The sequence below is a fragment of the Maniola jurtina genome, chromosome 12 (genome assembly GCF_905333055.1).
Source record: "Maniola jurtina chromosome 12, ilManJurt1.1, whole genome shotgun sequence".
NCBI classification, from domain to species: Eukaryota; Metazoa; Arthropoda; class Insecta; order Lepidoptera; family Nymphalidae; genus Maniola; species Maniola jurtina.
The window spans coordinates 4,547,744-4,568,366 of record NC_060040.1 but is presented as its reverse complement, the minus strand read 5'-3'; the positions used below and the strand labels follow the sequence as shown (position 1 = coordinate 4,568,366).

Here is a 20,623-nt window from a genome sequence, read left to right as displayed (position 1 = left end):
CATTTGTTCTCTTTTGATTTAAATTATTAGAATTTATTGAAATTGATTTAAATCCATCTTATATAAGTAAGTTACACTGAACTTTCTTTTTTTATGTTACATGATAATATAACACAATGTGTTGTAAATAGGTAATAGTATATTAAATAGCTTTGATTAAGAAAAACAATTCTTTGACATATTTAATAGGAGGAGATTTTAATATTATTATCTGTTGGTAGCTAGATTTATTTTTGTAAAAATAACTCTGAATATGGCCTTAAATATATTGAGAAGATTTATTCTTTAAATTTTTTAATCTTTGTAATCTACATAAAAATTGTAGAGCTTTGTCAAGATTTGTTTTACATGTTTTCTAAAGTTCCATGTTTATATTTAAACAGTTTCTTTGAAGTTCATTGTCGTCATTCTTATCTGTGATGGATGTGTAGCCAGTGGCGTGCACAGGGTTTGAAGGCAGGGTACGCTTTAGCTAGGTATAGAAATCTGTCCATTGGCAGGTCGTAATGTAAAACATGCATTGAGCTGTCACAACTGTGGTAAGCAGTGCATTTATGCCTCTATGACCACGCCACTGTGTGTAGCCTAGTTGCGTCAGCGCATACCAAACCGATCTCGCTGCTTTAGCAACATTGACTCCGATCGATTACTGGACTGGATGGTGATTTACTTTGGGTGTTGAAATATGGCCTTTTCGTCGCCGCCGTGCACGTTTAACGGTCGATCCTGGATGTTGGAAAAATTAAAAAAAAAAATGTTATGACTAACATCTGTAAATATTCGTTGAATTTAAGTGTCAGAATATCGTTCTCTATTAATGCTCAATGATCTGGCGAAGTGGAACCCCAAGAAGAAAAGAGAGCGAATCATATCTGGCACTCTTTCACTGGCTATGTACAGTTAGGTACAGAAAGATACCATTAATTCAGCCACCCACAATACTTGATTGGATTGTGTTGTGATAAGCCAAGTTTCATGCTAAAAGGGAAAATAAAAATATGCATCATATAACGAGAATGAACTTTAAGAAAGCTGCTGTAAAAGAAACTTCATGTAATTCTGTAGTGAAATTATTATATTCAGCTGTATTTAGAAAGCTAGTAGGTATCCTTTAGAAATGGACAGTTACACAAAATAGAACCTATTTTAACTATAATTGCCCTGTCTTAGCAGTCTTGATATAGGTTTTATTTACCTAACTGAATGATGCTGTGTATATAAAATTAAAATACATACTTAAGAAAATTATGTAATTAATGTAATTCGACATGTAGGTCCCAACGCACTTGAGCTGCGCTGCGCGATAAATATATTTTAAACTAGAGAATGCCCGCGATTTCGTCCGCGTGGATTTAGGTCTTTAAAGGTTTGATTTTACGGGATAAAAAGTAGCCTATATCCGTCCCCGGGATATAAGCCAACACTGTACCTTTCGTCAGAATCGGTTAAACTGTTGGGCCGTGAAAATGTAGCAGACAGACAGACAGCCACACTGTCGCATTTATAATATTAATGTTATAGTATGGATATGAGTTTGTATGGAGCAAAGCGCACTTGAGCGACCCGGTGCAGCAATTAATATCTAATTTCGTAATATGTACATTACGAAATTAGATGCATGCATTACAAAATTAGACATTTACACGTGCAATCCATACTAATATTATAAATGCGAAAGTGTGTCTGTCTGTATGTCTGTCTGCTACGTTTTCACGGCCCAACCGCTGAACCGATTTTAATGAAATTTGGTACAGACTTGGGATACATCCCGGGGAAGGACATAGGCTACTTTTTTTCCCGGAAAATCAAAGAGTTCCTACAGGTTTTTAAAAAACCGAAATCCACGCGGGCGAAGCCGCGGGCATCCTCTAGTTGATAATGAAATTAATGTCGTGTAACTAAATTCGTGCCAGTAATTTCGTAATGTAAATTCCGCTTTATAGTTTATATGAGTTTGTACGGGGCATGGCACTGCCCCATCGCGCAGCGCAGCGCAAATGCGTTGTTCGGACCGTATGGTGTGGAATAACTCAAAACTTGTTATACTTAAGTATCTACTTTATTTTGATATCTATTTGAAAAGTTTACCCAATTGATTTGATTGAATTGCAAAATAGTTAGCTGTTAATGCAAATTTTATTGTACTAAAAAGTTTATTCTGTAGGTAATTAATTGATTTGGGTTTAAGAAGAAATAAAACTGAATATCATGCGGATGTTCTTGTGCTTGTTCTTTCAGTGCAGTAGGTACCCTACCTAAAATATACTTTTTAAGTACTTACCTACTTATTTTTATTGCGAAAAAAATAAAATGTACAAATTTTTTAATCAATCTTTGTTTTATTGTTTACAATCGACTACAGGGCGTGCGAAAGGTAACCACATTTCCTTATCCTAATTTTATTGATAAAAATTTACATATTATTAACTATTACTTACGTAAAATAACTCAAAATTTAAAAAAAACCCCGACAAAAACCTGTAAGAAAACTAGAAAAGGGCTGATAACTTTCAAACGGCTGAACCGATTTTCTTCGATTATAGCTAAAGACACTCGGTCAAGCCCAAGCCACCTTTCAAACAAAAAAAAAACTAAATTAAAATCAGTTCATTCGTTTAAGAGCTACGATGCCACAGACAGATGCACAGATACATTCACAAAGCCGTTTGGCGTTTGTCGATAATGCTGCGGCTACACTAATATAGCATACCTACATGAGACGTGCGGCGTTGTGATGCCGTTCCGTTATTCGTATGCTGTAGCGTAAGTACCTAATACCTGAGTGTCGTGATTCTACACATATATTCAGTTTTTATGGTACCTAAATAAAAAGTACCTATGTACAGTGCCTGGCAGGAAATATTGTGCTTCGAACTATTATAGATTGAATCTATGCTTAGATTAATGAAATAAGTCAACGAATCTATGATTCTGTCTACTTTGGCTAACTATATTAATAGCCACAATATTATTAAGCTAATATAATATTTTTCTCGTCTTTGAATTGCCAGTTGATATTGCCCACCGTTACTTCGTCGACATAGACCTCCTCGACTGTCGAGATCGCCATTCGTTACATTGACAGTCAACATCTACCTTCGTAAGGCACGTAAACAGGCGAGATTGGCCGTCGTTACCTCGACATTTGATATCGACCTTCGTTTCTTCGACTACGACCACCGTTACCTACCTCGATGGTCAACATCGACTATCGTTGCCTCCACAGTCGAAATAGACCGTCATCACCTCAACAGTCAACATCGACCTTCCTTACCGCGACTGTCGTCAAGAAAATTGTTCATCTAAAAATTCTAAAGCTGTTTCTGTAATATTTCTGTGGTTCTGTGGATACATTAGTAAGCTCAAAAAGCTAGAACTCAGAGCCGTAAATCCAGTTGAAAAAAATTTAATCATTTGACAAATGACGGGTGTTTGACTTTGACAATATGCGCAATTTTTTGTGCAATTTGTGATTGTTTTGGTATGGTAAATGGTGGATTTCATAACTTCATTTCGATTTTTGTGTATTTTTTCTCATTTCTATAATTAAAATGAGCGTGTCACGCCTAAATTCTTCGTTCAATTCTTCGACGACATCTGAGTTGAGTGAATTAAAGACTGTGGTAGGTGAAGAGGTGTTAAAAGTAAGAGATTACGTGAAGAATTTGTTAAGATCTCGTATTTTCTTGGGACGTTACCTTGAAAGGAGACTTGCTGACGAGCGTGTCGGTTACCGGGATATTGTAAAACTCAGCCCAGCGGAAGTAGAATTAAAAAGGGATTTATTGGAAGCACAATATAAGCTACAGAAAATATGCCCAAAAGGGCAGTGGATCGGCATTTCTGACTCTGAAGCTATAGGGCATTCAACAGGCATATGTATCTGGACAGAAATCGACAACCAGCCGTTCGGACTGTTTTGGTTTCAAATTAAAAGTGTTAAATACCTAGATTATGAAGTTATTATCACATTGAAATGCATAAGGCACATAACTGACGCCTTCTTGGAAGCGGAGCCCATATTGTTGGGATGTGTTGAAAAACCTATTGAAGCGAAACTCAATGAAACTGCAAATGAAATAGTTTTTTGTTTAAAAAATGCCTTTACACTAAACAGTATAAAAGAGTTCATAACATTCATTTTTGCCTTTATCATAGCTATATTTACAGGAAGTAATGCATTTGTTCAATTCCTAGGTAACTTTGTATTAGCTTTAGTTCGAGAATTGTCAAATCTGATTACAAAATCTACTCCTCTCATTTTGGGGTGCTTAGATTTCTTTAGTAAGATTGTTGGGGGTTTTTATATTTTGATTGCAATGATATTCAGGCCTAGTAACCCTAATCCATTGAAGAAGCGAACAATTGGTTATGATAGGCCTCAACAAAGGTATGATGATAGAAATTTTGACTGAATTTATTTGTTACTGCAAGAAATCAGTTTATATTATGGCATTCTTATATCTGTTACCACTGAAATGTGTAAACCAGTTAGTGTTGAGATTAACTAGTTCTTTAAACTGGCTCTACTTTCTATTTATAAAGCTGTAATATACTTGGATTAGGCTGTCTCGCAATTTAAAAGTTACCCATAAAGGTGCATATTAAATAGGTAAAGTTCAGAAATCTGCTATTTTACGTAAAATGCTAAATTTAATGTACCAAATCTGGCAAACTCAAAATCAACTAGCTAATGCCAATGTTAATAATTTCTATTTTCAACTGTAATATATTATTTGTTATCTATTGTTATTCTTTACGATGCTTTTACTAAAAAAATAAGGTGCTGAATTCAGAATTAGTTAATTATATTATTAATAATTCTGAGCTCACAGAGAAGAAACTGAGGCAAGCTATGATAAAGTTGGATCTCAATGATATTTTGCATATATTTTTATTTATTGCATATTTTTATTTAAGTAAGTGTGGTATAATTTTATATGTTAGAAATATAATTCAGGTTTCACAATCTTGCTTATTAAATTAACATTCCTTTTTTCTATTAATGCTTCAATAGTCTGATTAGTTTTACATTGTGTGAATTAAAACAATTATTAAAAAAGCAATAATTTGAGTGAGAATTATAAGTTATTTATTTAAGCATGTACCTAAGTACACAAAAGATAAATAAATTTGTAATAAAATAAATATTTGGTGAAAGTTAGCTGTTATAATAAGATATATATTTATGGAAACTTGGAAAGGGTAATTTTAGAAGTCTTTGTATGTAGAATGTCATCAGTCCTATTAAGTAGGTAGGTATTTTATTACTGCATTTTAACAGAATGTGACATAGCTATAACAAACCTGTGATTACAAAATAATGTTTAAAGTTAGTGTATGGTTTACATTTTACAATTTCAATAACTTAATTTATTTATTAAATTCTGAATAAATAAGTAGGCATAAGATATTATTTTACCTATAATTTTGTATGCTGTAGCCGTAAAATATAAATTTTAGAAATAGAGGAAAATTGTCATACTTTATTCTTCACTGATTTTACTATTTGCATTAAAAGATTTACAAGAAAGACACACAAGATTTTGGAAAAAAAATGCACAAAAGTAGGGTTTTTGTTTTTATTTTATTAATATACATATTTTATTTTACGCATTTTATTTCATTTGTCCATGGACACAAAAATTATTTATTTCTTTGTATGATCTGAAAAAAAAAAGAAAATATATGAAAAGAAAAATCGTGCCTACATACCTACCTTGGTAAAAAAATGGCCTAATGCAAAAGGCAACAAATCCAGATTTTAGGCACTTACGTAGTAAGAAATTAAAAACGTACCTAACTACCTACGCATATTTTAATAAAGGAATAATCGTTAGGTATACCCATATCTACCTACGCTCCTTATGTAGCATTGTTAAATTTTTTTGATCTGTTGAGTACTCGTACATTGGCAGGTTCCCATTCTGAAACTGAATAAACTTAATTAAGAAGTATTCAAAATCTACATTGTGTAGGTATGTAGGTTATGTACTTACCTGTATGGTTAGGGCATTAAGGCGCACTAAACAGGTCTAACTGCGAAATTCGAATTTAATTTAGTTTTTCGCAATTTGTAAATAGGTTAAAGTAGGCTTATGGCATTCTAATTCCGCCAATGGCAGTATCATCTTCACAAATTCTTCACGACTATTCTCACAAATTAGTCGATATTTTAATTTATTTCTTAAACTGGACCTTTTCAAGTAAAGATTTTTATATAAACTTGTATGATATTGCCATCGTCGCAAATAAAATAACCATAAGCCTACGTTGTCGTATTAGTTTACAAATTGCGAAATACCAAATTAAATTTGAATTTCGCGGGCATGCTGGTCTCATGACCCATAGCCTACTTTGTCGTATTAGTTTACAAATTGCGAAAAACCAAAAAAAAATTGAATTTCGCGGGCAGACCCATTACATCCACCTTAAATGTGACTTCACTATCTACCTACCAGTCCGACAAGGCTCTTTTGGCGCGTGCCCAAAATCGGAACTCTAGTCGGAAATCGGAAATCTAGATTCTAGTCTATCTAAAAAAAAAATCCGTCGATCTTTCTTAGCAACGTTTTTATAGTATTATCATCAAGTAATAAAAAAGAGCAAATATTAACTAATAACAATAATTATCGACAACGTCTAAACTTGTCGATAGATTACATCTGGATTAATTAATAATTTTGGTCATAAAAGAAATTGGTACAGCTATAACCGTACCTTTCCGCTTTGAAAGTTGACTAAATTTGTTAGGCGAAACCCCTAAACCAGTTTTGCTTTTATTAAGTTTTTTTGGTGTCTGTTGCTTGTTTGCTTTCTTCGGAGGAAATTGAATTTCTTCACTTTTCATTTTTTTACTGGCCTAGAATTAATGTAATTTGAATTGTAAACTATAGTCAAAGGGCTGGTACAAAATAGTAAATAGTTACTTCTTTAATTGATATTAGAAAACTTTAACAATGGTTTAAATAGGTACCTGCGTGGTTGTTTCAACTAATATCACTGTTTTCGCAGTATTTGATATTTCTGATTCTTTTTCATTTACGTTTTTAGAAACAATACTGTTGAGTATACTCGTAACTATTGTATTTATTTCACTATTATCGTATTCCATTATCAAATGTTTTAAAAGTACTAATAAAAGCGGCAAATATAAAGTTAACTCTGTTTGACTGCTATCGTATTGGCTAAATGTGTCTAGTATTTCTAAGTGCATCAGGACTTCTTCAAATGTCATGTATTTGCGATGTTGTGCCAAGTCGCATATAGTTCTCTTCCCAACACCTAAAAAATATTTTTTGGACATTTTTGAAACAAATAAAAGTATAATACACAGTGTAAAATACGGTGCCTGAAATATTGAGCTTAAATCGGAAATGAAAAAAATTAAATTTGCAAAACAGGTTTTAAAAATTAATTAAGAAAATCATTTGCACATTTTAATGAGCAAAGAAAGGATTAGCACGTAAAAAATTAAATTAAAGCCTTTTTGTAAAATGAAAGGAATTTGTAATACCATGCAGTTACCTACTCACATCAGTCGATTGGATTTTAAAGTAAAAATTGCCAAAATAAAAACATTACAAGATCGGCTTGAAAGTCACTCTTACTTTTCGGTACACCATCTTTTACACCGTGTATGAAAGATTTTAGAAAAGTTTTACCCATAGCTTTTATAAGGATGATTTCATTTCTTTCTTATCGCGAGTTTTTAAATCTAATTCAATCTGTATAAACCGGGATGATCTTTGGCCGCCTTAGTTTTTGTATTACATTTGCTTGAAATGTCTTTAGGTTTTTCAACAAACTACAAGTGTTTTGAGCTCTTGTTACAAATTTCTTCTTATCATTACCTTCGTACATCGCTTTACTGAAGTAAGTAACAGCCAAGTTTTTCACAAATACTGGCTTAAGTAAGTTTAATATTGTATTTAAAGACTCTATCGTATCTACCTCAATCGAGGTACTGTTTTTTCTCAAAACCTTTTTTATATCGTTAGTAATCTTCGAACTGTAATTTAAGTATCTTCTCCCTTCTTCTAGCTGGACAAGTTTATATAAAAAACCTGCTGCTAGAGCCTGGAAAAAAGTTTTGAAAATTGATTTAAAAAATAAAGAGTAGGTAGGTAATATTTTTTCGTACAAATCAACACAGTAGACATTTAGGCAATATGCAAAAACGAGTAGGTACCTAACTATGCCCGTTTGCGTGAGTGAACACTCAAGCGGACATACGGAATATGGATTTAGAACTTTGACTGAAATCACTCATCAAATTAAAACGAGATCTTTTATTTAATTTTATCAAACAAAGTATTATAGTCAACTTGGATTTTTAAAATAAAAGGAATACAAAACCTAGTTATTTTATTTTAAATTTATAATCAAAAGTGCAGTATGTGTGTGCGCAAATAGATTTCTGAACGCTTACTACCTATCTAGTTCTGAAAAAAAAAAACGTGAGCTGGGGGTGATTTATCGAACGCGAAGGCGTGGCGGTGCGGTGTGCCGCCGCGCCGCGGTATTGGTATCAGTAAATTTTCCTTTTTCTGCGCGTGGAGCACTGGACAGTATACCTAATATCAATGTAATGTAGCTACGACCACTTTTACGCCAATCGTAGAAAACAAGCGCTTTGAGCTACACATGTACCTATATTTATTTATTAAAAAAAAAGGAAAAAGCAGAGCCCTTTTAGCTCACAGACACATTTATTGGTCTTAGTATTTTCTAGTTTTAAGTTTAGTTGATAATTTGTATGAATTGTATTTTTATTTTTATTCTTTTTTTTTGTGATTTTGTTGAGCTGAATGAACTTTTATTTATTTATTTATATATACCTAAGTTTATAAAAGACTGCGTACCTGAGTCACATAGTCCCCGTAGTATTTGTTAATGCACGGCCACGATATGCAAACTATGACGATCGAGTGATCGTCGAATAAATTGCAGATGTCTGCGTTCGAGCACGCCTGCGTTATTTCCACACGCTCGCTATGTGGGGACTCCATCATACCCTGTATTTTTTGAAGTAAAACCACTTTAGGCACGAATTACCAGAATATTCATATTTTTTTGGGCGGAAGTAACGTGAAAGTACTTCTTATCGTATTTGAAATGATCGCCAAACGGCCAAACAGAACAGCTGTTTTGAAGCCACCATCTTTTATTAAGGTGTTTTAAAGTACCTACTATGTAATGCCATGGATTGAAAGCTCTATTTTTTATTTATTACATGATAACTCATTTTCAAAAACGTAGATAGGTTAGTTAGATAATAAGAATAGAAACGATATGAGTGGCCCAATGAAGGTGGGATTTAAACCTAAGATGTTAGATTTTAGCCCACCTCTAAACCATTCAACTATAGAGACATCATTTAAAAGTGTCTTTGAGAGGGAAATTAAAAAGCACAAAAAAAAAATTAAAATAAAACCACTAACTTCATTCAAAAACATCAGTGCATTCCTTGTATAATTACCCCCCATGTAGAGAAACTTCTTCAAAATACGCATGTTCTTTATAATCTCACCCAGGTTACTGGTAGTATATTTGGAGTCTTCATTGAAATGTATAACGAAATCGTTATAGTCCGGGTGGTTTAGGCAAATGCACTTCCTTATTAGTCGATTATATACTGAACAACTATCGTGGTCATCCTGAAAAAAAGCGGGTATAAGTGGTGCTGTAGTATGTCTCGCTCACTCATATGGGCAACAACATGCACTGTCCAGCCAATAAGGTGCTACGTTTGTTCGTCCGTTTAACTTTGTCATTTAGGCCCCCATCCCAAATATCATGAAGTAAATAATTAATAATCGTTAAATACGCGTAGATTTTAAGTTTCAAAAATCCCGTAAGATTTTTTAATATCCCTGGATTAAAAAATCGATTTGATCGTCAAAATTGGTTCAGCCGTTTCAAAGATTGCCTCGGCAAAGACGAAATACACGTTGATATACTTACTTTATTACGACATAACGTAGCTATCGTAAACATAAAATAACCAAAATATTATGATTTTAGTAAGAAGCAATTATTTCGAAATCACAGATAGACATACCTTTCCTATAGCCTACATAATAATCTACATTAGTCTACATAACTACTTAATATAAATTATAGATAAAATGAAGTTATTTACCTCAATGTAAATGGCATCCAAGTTTTTCGCATTGGCTTCCAATGTTTTAAGACCTATTGTACTGAACCCTTCGCTATTGACATCGTCGTCCTAGTAAACATTTCTTTATTTAGTTAACATTTTTATATACCTAATTACTCCGAAATTATAAATAAGTATGTGGGTACTTATTTAACATCACAACGCACAACGGCATACCTACAACTTTCAACAGAACACTTTCAAGTAAAGATTTTTATGTAATCCTGTGAAGATGATACTGCCACCACTGTTAGAATTAGAATACCATAAACCTGCTTGTTCGTATTAATTTACAAATTGTGAAAAACCAAATTAAATTTGAATTTCGCGGGCAGACCCGATGTGATGAATGCATATTCCCCTTATACTTCGGCCGTACCCCATCGAATATTTTGGTAGAGTAGGTGTAACACGAAAAAGGAACCCCTGATGATGGTTTTTTTTAATTGACTTAGTTTTTGTCTACCTAAGAAAAAACTTACTTGAGGTAGTGACTTGATATAATTAGTGATTTTAAGATTCTCATCCGGAATATTTTTTCCGTGAGTTTTGGTTTGTATTTCTTCTAACAAACACAGTAACTGCTTTGTGCTTTCTTTTAATTTATCGATTGATTCCTGAAACGATAATGCAGAAAATGTAGGAATTGAGAAGGTAACCTCATTAGAAGGTAGGTAACTTACCTAGTTAGTAGTTACCTATTGTGCCATAACCCTGGTAGCGATCTGACCCGTGTTCGCACGGGTGAATGACGGTTGGTTTATATTAAGTAGGTACCTACCTAGTTACTGTGTCTGCCAATCTGCACTTGGCCAGTGTGGTGACTATGGCCAACCTCTTCTCATTCTGAGAGGAGGCCCATCTAGTGATCTGGCGAGGGATTCATCATGGTGATGATGATGATGATTTGTAGTGGCCTAGCAGTTGTTACCAAGTCTGAGGTACAAAGTGGATAATCTGTTGTAGGTTTTGTTTTGAATGGGAGCAGCAGTAGTTGCCCTTTAGCTTCAGCACAAAAGGAAATTAATCTGTCCAGTGAATATAAACGAATTATCATGTTCGCATATGATTTTGAAAAAGAATGGATTTCTTCGCTGTTAAATTTTAACTAGGCTTTCAGGACCACCTCCCCTACGTACTTTCATCCCCCCTTAAATCAAATTGATGTTAACTAATTCTACATAGTGGAGCCGGGATCGTAAGGTAGGTACCTATATACGTACATTTTATTAGAATCATAAAAAACAAAAACTCACAAGTTTTACATGACAAAGCGGTTCAATTGAACTTGAACATTTTTCACAAGTTTTGTCTGCAGGGATCATTTCTGGATCTTTGAATAAAGCATATTTTGGATCCGAAAATTTACCTCGAAAGCTGCAATATGATGATTGCATTTGCTTTTCGTAACTTATTTTTTCCGGAAAAACATTTGCAATACAAGTTGAGGAAGAATATGTGGATGAACAGTAATTAAGTTCCGATTCATCTTGCATTTCATCGATTTGTATTACAAATTCATAATGATAAGTTTAAATTATGACAATAATTATAGAAATGATTATTTCAAACATAAATATTGTTTTTTGAATTTTGGTGCCAAAAAATAAGTTTCTTGGCTTTTGGCCAAAAATATGCCAAAAAGCATGTTTACTTTTTATATAAAACTGGCTTTACGGCCCTGAATTCTAGCGGTCTAGCTCTTTTAAGTTACTTTTTTATTTAAAGTGGCTTTACGGCTCTAGATCCACGGTTGCGGTCTAATATTCAGTCTGCGGGTAGTTTTCAAAGAATACGTAATCAGGAGCTTTTGAGTTTTGCACAGTATAATAATTATTATTGCACATTTACACATAGACGTGGCGATTTTGGGGCGCACTTGAGACTATCACAAATTCACATTTTTTTCTCTCGTACTCTGGCTTTGCATAGATTAGCCAATGTCAAGGTTGTAGTTATATACAAGTTAGGGAAACTATTAAGGTATGAATTCCGTCCGTGCGCGCGCTCGCCGACACACGCGCGGCGCTCCTCTAGAGCGCTTCCCAGCACAGACCACGAATCTGCTTCAAAGTGTTCCACCAGGCATCACCAGCAAACGCCAACACAGACGAAGTCCAAATTACATATTATGCATATTCGTACAGATAGCACAAACTCAAATTAAATTGTGTAGTTAAAAAAAGTTCGAAGATTCGAGTGTTTGTTTTTCTTTTAAAAGCCCATTGAAACTGTAAACCCAAAAGACTAGAATCCAGTGCTGTAAAGCCAGTAAATATTTGTATTTATGTCAAAAAGTTTTTGTTTTCTTTTTCGTGTTTTTCCGGCGCATTTTTCCTTGTTTATTTTTATTGTGATTACAAATTATTACAATTTTTAAACAAGAACGAAAAATATCGACTTTTATTGTTCACCAATGAATGCGTATAAGAATAAAGTCAGCTATGAAAGCCCATGCGACTCCGATAACGATTGGACAAATTCATCAGACGATTCAAAATATTCTGATACGGAAAGGTACCGCTAACTTTCAAAGTTTAAATGTTTTTAATTATTACATTTGTGGCTCTCATTACAGTTCAGTCCCGGAATGGGACTCGGATATAGGAGAAGATGGTGAATTGGTTTATATCAAAACTAAAGTATGCAGTGAAACTACAGATGATTCTAAAGCCCCACTGCTAGAAAGTTGTGAAACTTTTAAATTAAGAAGTGACTTTAAAAGATCTTCTACAAGGCGTTCCACTAAAGGTATATCTTGAATTATCTAACATTTAAACTTATGTTTTTTGAGAAATCCAATCTTTTTAGCCTGTTCTTATCTTATGGATTAAGTTGTTAACAAGCTATCTAATTAAATTAAATAACTTCTTATAATGTATTTATTATGAATAAAAAGAAATGAATAGAATAGAATACAACATTGCTTTTAAAAAGATTATAATAGGTACATTATATTATTACATGTCTTTAAATAATTTAAGGTAGAATATTCAAAGTTTTAAAGACGAGAAAGTTAAAGCTAAAGGATAATGGGAATGATAAGAAAAAATACTTTGAAGATAACAATAAATTTATTATAATACAGGTAATTGAATTTTATATTAAGTAAATTGTTAAAATTATTTAAAGTTTACTTTTATAAGTTGTATCAGCTTAAGATCGAATAAGATTTCATCACAGGTACAGTCAAGGGCCATAAGTTGTTTAGCATCTTAATAATGTGTGTTTTGCACATGTGTTAGGTGTGTGTGGCATGTCTATAGAAAAAAGTCATAATATGTGCGACAAGTTTTTGATGCAATAATTTTGTAGAATTGCTACTCAAATCCTGATGCCGACCGTACATTAGCGTTACTTATAAAAGTGTACCTACTGTATCTTAATTCATTTAAACCAACAAAGTTTTTTTTTTTAATATTACAGGTTAGCAAAAACATGATTTTCAGCAGTGAAAAAAATTGTCAAATAGAAAAACTGTTTGGTATAAGCTTAGAAACTCATGCAGATGGTAAAACTTTAGTAGTCGCTGATTTTCTGCCAGAAGCCAAAGCTATATACATCCCAAAAGTCAAATCTGGGTTTTATTTACAAAAAATCAATGGCATTGAAGTGACTTCTTACAATATTAATAATGTTTTACAAAGAGTCATTGAAGATGTAGAAAATCCTAAATTAACCTTTCAAGTTGTATCAGAAGGGTTTAACATTGATTTAGAGAAGTTATTGACCTCCAAAAATGCTCCGGAAAATTCTCTGACTCAGTTACTGAAAGACTCAATGTGCTCTGCTCTTTATATGTGTGGAAATGAAGCAGAGTACCCAAGCAATGATGACAAAGGTGTATTGTACTGTTTTCCGAGACCTTTCAATCAAAATTTTTTGTACAACACTAGAGGTGCTTATTTAACACTAAACCATTTAGCTCCAAAGTCTTTGGGTACAAGCGAGCCAGTTGTATCCACAGTGTTACACAAAAATCAGCTAATAAACATAACATATGCTTCACATTGCAATGATTTGCTATTAATTGCTATACCAAATGATAAAATTGATGTTTTTGCTGCTAGAAGGATTATAGATGATATAGTAAAAGTTTTGGAGTTACTGTACGGATCCCTAAAAACATGTTTTACTAAACCGAACAATGTGGATAAACTAGACAGTTTGTTTGCGAGGATTTTTGTATCTTTGTTATTTGGCAGTCAGAATAAAGATAAGATAAACAGTGTAAATGTAGGCTTGGAAGAGACATTGGCAGCTAGAACTGTATCTTTGCCGTTGGAAGTTAAAATTCAAGTGGATGATGCTATCACAGAATTGGAAGCAGCTGATTATAGAGAGTGGGTAAGTTAATATGGGTATCATCATATGAGGTGCAGTGTTTGAAGTGAAGCAAAGGCATAGCCTAGATGTGTAAGAAACTAGTGGATGCCCGCGGCTTCGCCCGCGTGGATTTCAGTTTTTTTAAATCCTGTAGGAACTCTTTCATTTTCCGGGATAAAAAGTAGGCTATGTCGTTCCCCGGGAAGTATCCCAAGTCTTACCTTTCATTAAAATCGGTTCAGCGGTTGGGCTGTGAAAACGTAGCAGACAGACTGACACACTTTCGCATTTATAATATTAGTATGGATAAGAATCCAGTTTTTGAACTGATCTTACTACTCACTTCTATATTGTTTTGAAAAACATATGATTTAACATACATGGAGCAGACATAACCTGTCTGTCAAAATTTTTTATTGAAATAATCTATAAAGTCATCTATAAACATACTCTTGAAGAGTATGTACTGTTCCTGTCTCTTCAATGATGATTGAAAGTTACTCTCTGTGCTATTTGATAACCTTGCTTGCGCTTGCACAGATATTAAAGTTTGCATCTCAACTGTAATTTTCATTTTACTGTACTTGTGTTATAATTCTATTATTACAGACAGATGACGTAGAGAATTTCCAACGTCTCTACACAGTGATCGGCGCTTGTCTGTACTATTCTGGGCATCTATTGAGCTCTCACTTGCAAGACGAAGATCTGAAAGAGATAAATGCTTATTTGAAACTGAATGGCATACTGAGACTTAGTACTGAGAAAGATGTTGAGAGACTTGTTATATGGAAGGAAGTGTTTATAAATGAGCACAGGAAACAGAATAAGATTGATTCAAGTGAATACAGGTAGGTTTTTTTTTAATTTAAAGACTAGCGCTTGGCTGCAATCAGACCTACTTATAAGTCATGATGCAGTCTTAGATGGAGCATGCTTGCTTAGAAGATGCCTATTGAATCTTTACTTGAAGGTACTTCTAAATTAAAACTGAAGGGGAAAACTGATGCTGCTGGGGCGTTCCATATCCTATCAGTTTGAATTAGAAATGAGGACGCAAATCACTTCATATGTGTCTGTAGAATCGACTATGTATGCACAACAACAAACCTCTTTTAGTGAATGGTTTTTTTGAGTTTTTAGCAAATGAGTTTGTTGTAGAAAGTAATCAAATAAGTCATCATCATTAACATCCCATCTATGGCTCATTACTGAGTATAGGTCTCCTCTCAGAATGAGAAGGGTTTAGGCCATAGCCCACAATATTGACCAAGACGTGTGGCTGTGGATTGGCAGACTTCACACACCTTTGAGAACATTATGGAGAACTCAGGTATGCAGGTTTCTTCACGATGTTTCCCTTCACCATTAAAGCAAGTAATTTGCACCATTTTTAGAATTCCCGATGGGCGCTGGTTTCTTCTGATTGTCGGGAAAGGACACTTTGTTCTGGCAACGTTGATGGAAGCGGGTGGATGTACGGAAGATGTAAGTAAAGATAAATAAAGATTCCGAAACTAACGTATCTTAAGGCGGCAATTACACCTGTAAGTTTTACTCACATAAGTAGCTTACACGGTTAGCTTACGTCAAATTTACTAATGAAAACCGTCAAAAGTGTCATTTACCTTAGTGGATTTGTTGTCAATTAATTACGTAAGCTATTTACGTGAGTAATACTTACTTATCGCGGCCTAAGGGTCTCTGTTCGCGACGCGACGTTAAAGGAGACGTAATTATTTTTAGGGTTCCGTACCTCAAAAGGAAAACGGAACCCTTATAGGATCACTTTGTTGTCTGTAAAGAAAACCTATACGATACTTCCCTCTATCTCTTCTTTTTAGTCCGAAAACAGTGAATTTGTGGTTAAATCATAATAAAAATTAAATTGTGTTCACGAAAAAATTAATTTATTAAATCACATATAGATGGCGCTGCTGTCATTAACTTGCACTATTGGACATAAAATATTAAAATATGCTGTACGATGGTACGGAACCTTTCGTATGCGAGTCCGACTCGCACTTGACCGGTTTTTCATTCACACATACACATTTCACACTAGGCAGTAGGTGTAACCCCGCCGTCGCCGTTCTACGTGGAAGAGTGTGAGAGTTGTCTGGAACTGTTGTTCGACGTTGGACTGAACAAGTACTTGCCCTCCTGGTTCTCTTCCAACACACAACCTCAAGTAGAAACGTCGCCCCAATACCTCACTAAGCATGGGAGGAAGATTAGAGACAATACTTGTAAGTGTGTTTTATTTTTATTAAACACTAGCTGTACCCGGCATGCGTTGCAATGCCGTAAACAAACATGATTTTTTTTATTCATAAGTATAGTTTTTTTGATGCAGGAACCATCTCGGGCGCCCTCACCCTACCAAACCACCCTACCAAAGTTTCATAACAATCTGATCAGCGGTTTAGCCGCCTATAGAACACAAACATACAAACATTGATTTTTATATATAAGATATTTGGATATGCTAAATAAATAATGAACCGTAAAAGTCAGCGTAATGTCAAAACTCTCGTTTAAACCATCGTGAGTAATCAAACACCCATTATAAATACATAATTAATAACGGACTAAACTCACTGTAAGTCAAAGTAAGTTTGCGTTGCAAGTTCGCATTTATAATATTAATATCGATTAGTACTATAATAATGCCTGCGATAGACACTGTTACCTCTAATTCTTTCTATTACAGCTACAAAAGGGTATAAAAGCCCCACATTAAAACTCCCAAAATCTCAATCGGATATGAAAAGACGTCACAACTCCTCGGATCATATCAACGCAGGTTCCACAAGTGAGACTTCTGTCAGCAACTACCACAGCACAAGCCAACACAATCTGTACGCACAGTGGTACAATGGGCCGCAGAAACAGTATAGACATTCCAGTTTAGATGTCAGTTATTCCGAAGATTCTGGAAGTGTGAAGAGTAATAGGTAAGCCATAGGCTGGTCTACTGCGTAAATGCATAGCGCCACAGTAAATGTATTTTCGAACCTGATTTTTTGAACGGTATCTTTCAGTGAAATAAGCGAAGATAGAATAATAGGCAGACGAGCGGATAGGGAGCAGAAAAATAGACGAGAATCATCAGGGTCTGACTCTGACTGGGATAAACAGGTTGGTTTGTCATCACTACTTCTATCCAAATACGAAAGCGTGTTTGTTTGTTGTTTTGTCCTTCAATCACGTCGCAATGGAGCAATGGATTGTCTTGATTTTTTGCATGAGTATAGTTAAAGACCTGAAGACATACACAGGCTACTTTTTATTCCCGGAAAATCAAAGAGCTCCTACAGGATTCATAAAAACCTAAAATAGTTCAATATTGTCAGTGACAGCTCGAACTTCACCTCTCGCAGCACCACAGACTGCAACTGAGTTGGAATATTCATAACAATTCAATATCATTGAAATCGTTAGGTTAGACTTAATATTAAAGGCATAAACTGACTGACTGACATATTACACACACGTTAGTACACACGTTATTCATAATGTAGACTCGTATTACTATTTTTATGTATTTTTTTTCTAGGAAGGCAGTAGATCAAGTAATATCGATATATCGGATATTCGAAAATCGCTTTTGAATGAACTTGATCACGTCACTGTACACAGGTACGGTACCATTTTACGTAAAATTAGCTTTTCACGTTCAGTATAACTGCTATCAGCGCCAAAATGGCGAAAATCAAGTTGCTTTAAAAACAGATCGGCAATCGCAAGTCCAGCGTACTTGTATTATACCCTATCCACTGAAAGAAGTTAGTGCTCTCTCTGTTACGTAATCCCATACAAATGATAGACAAAAATCTCAGTGGGCGCTAATCATTTTGAGTGACCAACCAATCACGAACGATGGTGCAGAGCTATGTTTTCTAATTGAATTTCTAACGATATTTGCAAACAATTTTGAATTGAATTTTGTTTTGAATTGAATTTCGAATGTTTGAAATGTTTCGAAAAAATGTTTGTGATGTTTGTGATTGGTTTTCATATGGTATGGTTTTGGTATTTCAATACGGTTAACGTCCACAGAGATTTTTGTCTTAATCATTTGTATGAGATTACGTAACTACGCGGTCAGTGGTTAGTCCATAATCTTTTCACTTTAACGCTAAGTAAAGTCTGCATGGTCCAAGTTGTTTTTAATTTAAAGAGGAGAAATGTTATTTTAAAAAATGAGATACTATGATCATATGGTAATAATGGACTGGTATCCAGGGCCGTAAAATAAATTAAAACAAATCAAAGTACTTGTGCTTTTTTCAGAATAACAGCTGGTGAAGAAAATGTCCTGTTCCATTTCATACATCTAGAATCTGAAAAGGGTGTTCTTATAGCGCCAGTACGGAACGTAGAAATTCAAGCCAACAACGCTCTCTACTCTTACATAGTAAAAACCTTCAGAACTGCTTGTAAAAAGATCCACGAGTTGCTGCAACACAGTATAAAGTAGGTATACTAAATGGGCTAGTTTTTTCGGCAATTTATGTAGCCGGCAAGTTGCTGTTGCTTATCGCCAAACACAAACAGAAAAGCGATTAATTTGATGTGTATCAATATATGAATAATATGTACGTACTAGTACAAATTATTACTTCATACATTACTTCATGATAACCCATAACAGTTTTTTTTTTAAATTTTTGTCTGTCTGTCTGTCTGTCTGTCCACTTGTCCGTCTGTTATTATCTTTTCAGAGCCCGCTTTCCTCTTTCTACTTGACCGCTTTTGACGAAATTTGGGACACAGATAACTTATATTATGGGAATGGCCATGGGCTAATTTTTTTCCTGGAAAACTAAAGAGTTCAAAGGTTTTTAAAAATAATTTAAATTCACGTGAATGAAGCCGCGGGCATCATATAATATGGATAATGGTGAACTAGTTGATAATAATATATTGTGTGTAATGTGTAAGCAAAATGCAAGACTTCAAATTTTTCTTTTTTATGAAAAGAAAGAAATAAATTCGAAATCTTGCGTTTACGCTTATATGAAATTATATTTCTAATATTTCTTGTAGGTTCAAAAAAAATCAGGCTCCATCGAATCCATTGAACAAAATATTGGTGGCAGTAAAAGAATATGGAATGCTATTTGAAGCACCAACTGAAATACTCAACCAGTGTGGGATTAGTAAGAAGAATGCTGAACCATTCCAATTTTGGGTTGTTGGGTAAGGTTTTAAATAAACATTATCTTAAAATTAATTGTTAAAAATTGAACTCAAGGTGGGGGGATAGTCTTTAATGTCATCTGTAAGTAGACTTCAGAAAAAAAATTGGTTCTAAATCTTTTTTTATTCAAGTTAACTAACCCTTGACTGCGATATTACCTGGTGATAAGTGAGGATGCAGTCTCAGGTAGGAGCGGGCTAACCTTGAAGAGATATTAAGACAGTTTTTATTAAGCCCTTACCCCTTACCGGTTTCTACACGGTATCGTACCGGAACGCTAAATCGCTTGACGGCACGGCTTTTCCGGTAGGGTGGCAACTAGCCAAAGGCGTAACCTCTCACCAGACTAGACCAGAGACAATTTAGAAATTATAAATTCCCAAATTCTCCGACGGGAATCAAGTCTGGGACCTCCCACTTAGAAGACCAGCGCTGCGTTAGGCAGGTCAACAAATCGTCTCAGTCGATGCGTATTCATTTTCTATTGGCGATACTTACTTATTATTTATTTTGTTCCAGACGTGTATTTAGCGAGCCAGAGCCTCGAGAACTGTATCTATGCTACCACGAATCTGTTCCACAAGATATAACAGAAATTGCTTATTTACTTTCATATTTGGAATAAGGCATTTTTTGTAATAGAGTAGCCTTTTCTTGACTGTTTTCCTTATTTGTCTGTCCTGTAAGTATAGGAGGCTATAAAAGGATTATTTTACTTGAACATGTAAAAATTAAAAAAAAAGACGGATTTCAATTCCATCCAGCCATATGGACAAGACTGTTGTATACTTACCTAATTTTTAAGAAACATTTTTAATTTGTATATTTTGAGTTTATTATATCTACAGTACCTATTAGTACATTGCATTTAATATTTACCTATTAAAAAATACAGGTACATACCATACCTACTCCGTCCATTGTTA

At 34.3% G+C, this 20,623-nt stretch overlaps 3 protein-coding genes across 6 annotated transcripts; 2 read left to right on the top strand and 1 right to left on the bottom strand.

The window, feature by feature from the left end:
• The first annotated feature begins 3,472 nt into the window (after positions 1 to 3,472).
• On the top strand, positions 3,473 to 13,747 carry LOC123870094. Its single transcript, XM_045913266.1, has 2 exons — positions 3,473 to 4,466; positions 13,737 to 13,747. Exon 1 carries the CDS (start codon positions 3,552 to 3,554, stop codon positions 4,413 to 4,415), a length of 864 nt encoding a protein of 287 aa, XP_045769222.1. The 5' UTR covers positions 3,473 to 3,551; the 3' UTR covers positions 4,416 to 4,466; positions 13,737 to 13,747.
• LOC123870092 lies at positions 5,620 to 11,830 on the bottom strand. Of its 3 annotated transcripts, none has more exons than XM_045913260.1 (10): positions 11,422 to 11,830; positions 10,648 to 10,782; positions 10,145 to 10,234; positions 9,444 to 9,659; positions 8,865 to 9,017; positions 7,854 to 8,079; positions 6,977 to 7,284; positions 6,721 to 6,862; positions 5,857 to 5,933; positions 5,620 to 5,667 (listed from the first exon to the last, which is right to left on the bottom strand). In XM_045913260.1, exons 1-9 carry the CDS (start codon positions 11,659 to 11,661, stop codon positions 5,866 to 5,868), a joined length of 1,578 nt encoding a protein of 525 aa, XP_045769216.1. In that variant the 5' UTR covers positions 11,662 to 11,830; the 3' UTR covers positions 5,620 to 5,667; positions 5,857 to 5,865. The 3 variants fall into 3 exon arrangements, 2 of the variants coding, with proteins under 2 accessions (XP_045769216.1, XP_045769218.1); XR_006797003.1 differs by having other exon boundaries at positions 5,631 to 5,667; positions 5,800 to 5,933; XM_045913262.1 differs by having other exon boundaries at positions 5,642 to 5,667; positions 5,861 to 5,933.
• On the top strand, positions 12,466 to 20,533 carry LOC123870089 (protein inturned). Of its 2 annotated transcripts, XM_045913257.1 has the most exons (13): positions 12,466 to 12,682; positions 12,744 to 12,916; positions 13,150 to 13,253; positions 13,592 to 14,512; positions 15,101 to 15,342; positions 15,889 to 15,979; positions 16,557 to 16,740; positions 17,205 to 17,448; positions 17,536 to 17,632; positions 18,051 to 18,133; positions 18,788 to 18,970; positions 19,544 to 19,696; positions 20,217 to 20,533. In XM_045913257.1, exons 1-13 carry the CDS (start codon positions 12,582 to 12,584, stop codon positions 20,320 to 20,322), a joined length of 2,682 nt encoding a protein of 893 aa, XP_045769213.1. In that variant the 5' UTR covers positions 12,466 to 12,581; the 3' UTR covers positions 20,323 to 20,533. The 2 variants fall into 2 exon arrangements, with proteins under 2 accessions (XP_045769213.1, XP_045769214.1); XM_045913258.1 differs by lacking the exon at positions 12,466 to 12,682 and having other exon boundaries at positions 12,791 to 12,916; positions 13,154 to 13,253.
• Positions 20,534 to 20,623: the final 90 nt, after the last annotated feature.

What these genes read in the sequence shown, in the direction of transcription:
- LOC123870089 (XM_045913257.1), top strand. Translation starts at nt 12,582, where the DNA reads ATGAATGCGTATAAGAATAAAGTCAGCTATGAAAGCCCATGCGACTCC. An exon ending in AAATATTCTGATACGGAAAG is followed by an intron (nt 12,683 to 12,743) that starts GTACCGCTAACT and finishes CTCTCATTACAG; the next exon opens with TTCAGTCCCGGAATGGGACT. An exon ending in CAGCTGATTATAGAGAGTGG is followed by an intron (nt 14,513 to 15,100) that starts GTAAGTTAATAT and finishes CTATTATTACAG; the next exon opens with ACAGATGACGTAGAGAATTT.
- LOC123870092 (XM_045913260.1), bottom strand. Translation starts at nt 11,661, where the DNA reads ATGCAAGATGAATCGGAACTTAATTACTGTTCATCCACATATTCTTCC. An exon ending in CGCTTTGTCATGTAAAACTT is followed by an intron (nt 10,783 to 11,421) that starts GTGAGTTTTTGT and finishes TTATCGTTTCAG; the next exon opens with GAATCAATCGATAAATTAAA. An exon ending in ATATCAAGTCACTACCTCAA is followed by an intron (nt 10,235 to 10,647) that starts GTAAGTTTTTTC and finishes AATGTTTACTAG; the next exon opens with GACGACGATGTCAATAGCGA.
- LOC123870094 (XM_045913266.1), top strand. Translation starts at nt 3,552, where the DNA reads ATGAGCGTGTCACGCCTAAATTCTTCGTTCAATTCTTCGACGACATCT.